Source organism: Salvelinus namaycush, chromosome 37 (genome assembly GCF_016432855.1).
Source record: "Salvelinus namaycush isolate Seneca chromosome 37, SaNama_1.0, whole genome shotgun sequence".
Taxonomy (NCBI): Eukaryota; Metazoa; Chordata; class Actinopteri; order Salmoniformes; family Salmonidae; genus Salvelinus; species Salvelinus namaycush.
In genome coordinates, this window is record NC_052343.1 from 25,506,331 (window position 1) to 25,508,439 (window position 2,109).

A 2,109-nucleotide genomic window follows, 5' to 3' on the forward strand; every position below is an offset into this window, starting at 1 on the left:
ATCAATGGGATAGGCTATTGTCTGAATGGTAGATGGTACAGATAAAGACCTAAAGAGGAAATCTCTACAAAGCTATTGGTTGTTATTTTCCACTCACCAACGTGACCTCCAATAACCTCTTAGAGTGGAAATGCCCTGAGGGCATTGTAATGTGTGTACACAGCTATATCATAAAGCTAGTTTCTGTTCTGTATCACTGAGTGGGGGGCCGGGCCTTGTCTTCAGAGTGGACAATCAGAGGGGTATAGGAATATAAAAGGAGTAGGGACATGGTCTGGCCAACACTACAGGTACTTCCATTAGACAGAGCCATCCTTCGCCATGGACTATACACTTTTCACAGCAGCCATTGTGTTTCTAACATCAGGTATGCCTATTGCTACAATTAACAAGCAGAACATAATGGGTTTTGAAGGGTGTTATTCAAATAGGTATAGCTATAGATGTATTTCACAAGCAAGGTTTTTACATAAGCCCATACTTTAAAAAAGTAATAAATAAATGAATATTTTAACTCTATTGCTACATCTTACGTGTACATTAATACATTTCCTTCCTCCTCCCTCTGTCCCGTCCAGGTCTGTGTGTAGGTCAGAATGTGTTACCACCAGGACCATTGACTGGAGCCATAGGAAGGAGAGTGACGTTCACCACAACCCTCAGTCCACCAGCCAAACCTTTTGTCTCAGTGAGCTGGACCTTCAACAGGGTCAACATCATCACCTCCACTACGGTCAACATAACTAATGCTGACTACAAAGACCGGATCAGTCTGGACAGAACCACTGGCTCTCTGGAGCTGTGGAACCTGGGCCTGAGGGACCAAGGAGAGTACAGAGTCAGCATCATACCAGATGGGGCTCTGGAGCTACAAGGAGCTACCACTCTGGATGTCTATGGTGGGCCACAGTTCTATTCTTGGCAGTCACATCACCATATCTTAGACTCACCAAGGCATTTTTTTCAGCAATGAATATGAAAGTTGTATACATTAAGACAGATTATTCAAATGTACTGTACCTCTTACTCTCCCCATACTGTTAACCTCTTTACAGTGTTGCTATCTGCTGCCACCCTCACCAGTCCCCCAGCCACCCTGATAGCTGGCATAAGCTCCACCAACCTGACTTGTGAGGCTGCTGGCAACATCAGCTCCATACAGTGGATCAAAGATGGCCTCCCTCTGTCTCCCAGCAACAATATCACCTTCTCTGCAGACAACAGGACAGTCTATCTCAGTCCTGTTCAGGACATTGACAATGGAGAATATGATTGTTTAGTCAGCAACCCTGTCAGCAACCGGACAGCATCCCACAACCTGACCGTCAACTGTGAGTACTGCTTACTAGATCCTAATTCCAGGAGTGATTGTGTTTGGCAACCTTGTGTCAATTACCAAGTCACTGGATGTTGCCGTTGAAAAAAACGAAACAAAGTCTTGCCTTTGCTTTTCAATAGTGTATAGACCCACGGAATAAGTATTTTGTGGATTTAGCATTGATCATTATTTTATTTGACCATGTTGCAGTTGGACCCCAGAACATTTCAATAGATGGACCATTAGCAGCATCAACAGGATACAGGGTAACTCTGAGCTGTTCGGCTGACTCTATCCCTCCTGCTACATTCACCTGGATGTTCAACAGGACAGAGACGGGTGTTAACAACACCCTGTACGTCATAGAGAGGATGGAGGCGCTACACATTGGGAACTACACCTGCACTGCCACCAATAACATCACCGGACTGAAAGACTCCGTGGTCCACAAGCTGAGAGGTTAGTTACAGCTCGATGTTGCAGTTAGGATTCATGAAAAAATTAAGTGTATCCAAGATTAAGATCATAAGACATAAATTAACAAAATACATTTATTGTGTAAAGTAACACAGCTAGAACTTTGTGACTTGGCATTGTACCTTTACTTTGTATCCATATTCTGAGCCTGGATAATAAGTTACAAACCTTATATTTCAGTCACTCTAATTTGTGTAAATACAAAGGGTTTATTCGTTCCTTACACTCCTCTGGAATTTCATTGGAATTGCTGGATAAGGTTTATCCCTGAGATCACTGCACTGATCTGACGTAGCTTCATACCAGAGCAGGTG

At 43.4% G+C, this 2,109-nt stretch overlaps 1 protein-coding gene across 1 annotated transcript; it reads left to right on the plus strand.

Moving 5' to 3' along the window:
* The first annotated feature begins 321 nt into the window (after positions 1 to 321).
* LOC120030929 (carcinoembryonic antigen-related cell adhesion molecule 1-like) lies at positions 322 to 1,819 on the plus strand. Its single transcript, XM_038976434.1, has 4 exons — positions 322 to 367; positions 579 to 899; positions 1,056 to 1,331; positions 1,529 to 1,819. The coding sequence occupies exons 1-4, from the start codon at positions 322 to 324 to the stop codon at positions 1,780 to 1,782; spliced, it is 897 nt and encodes a 298-aa protein (XP_038832362.1). The 3' UTR covers positions 1,783 to 1,819.
* Positions 1,820 to 2,109: the final 290 nt, after the last annotated feature.

Excerpts from the sequence above, each read along its gene's own strand:
- LOC120030929 (XM_038976434.1), top strand. The coding sequence starts at position 322 with ATGGACTATACACTTTTCACAGCAGCCATTGTGTTTCTAACATCAG. Across the intron at positions 368-578 it reads CATTGTGTTTCTAACATCAG|GTCTGTGTGTAGGTCAGAAT; the intron begins GTATGCCTATTG and ends TGTCCCGTCCAG. Across the intron at positions 900-1,055 it reads TACCACTCTGGATGTCTATG|TGTTGCTATCTGCTGCCACC; the intron begins GTGGGCCACAGT and ends ACCTCTTTACAG.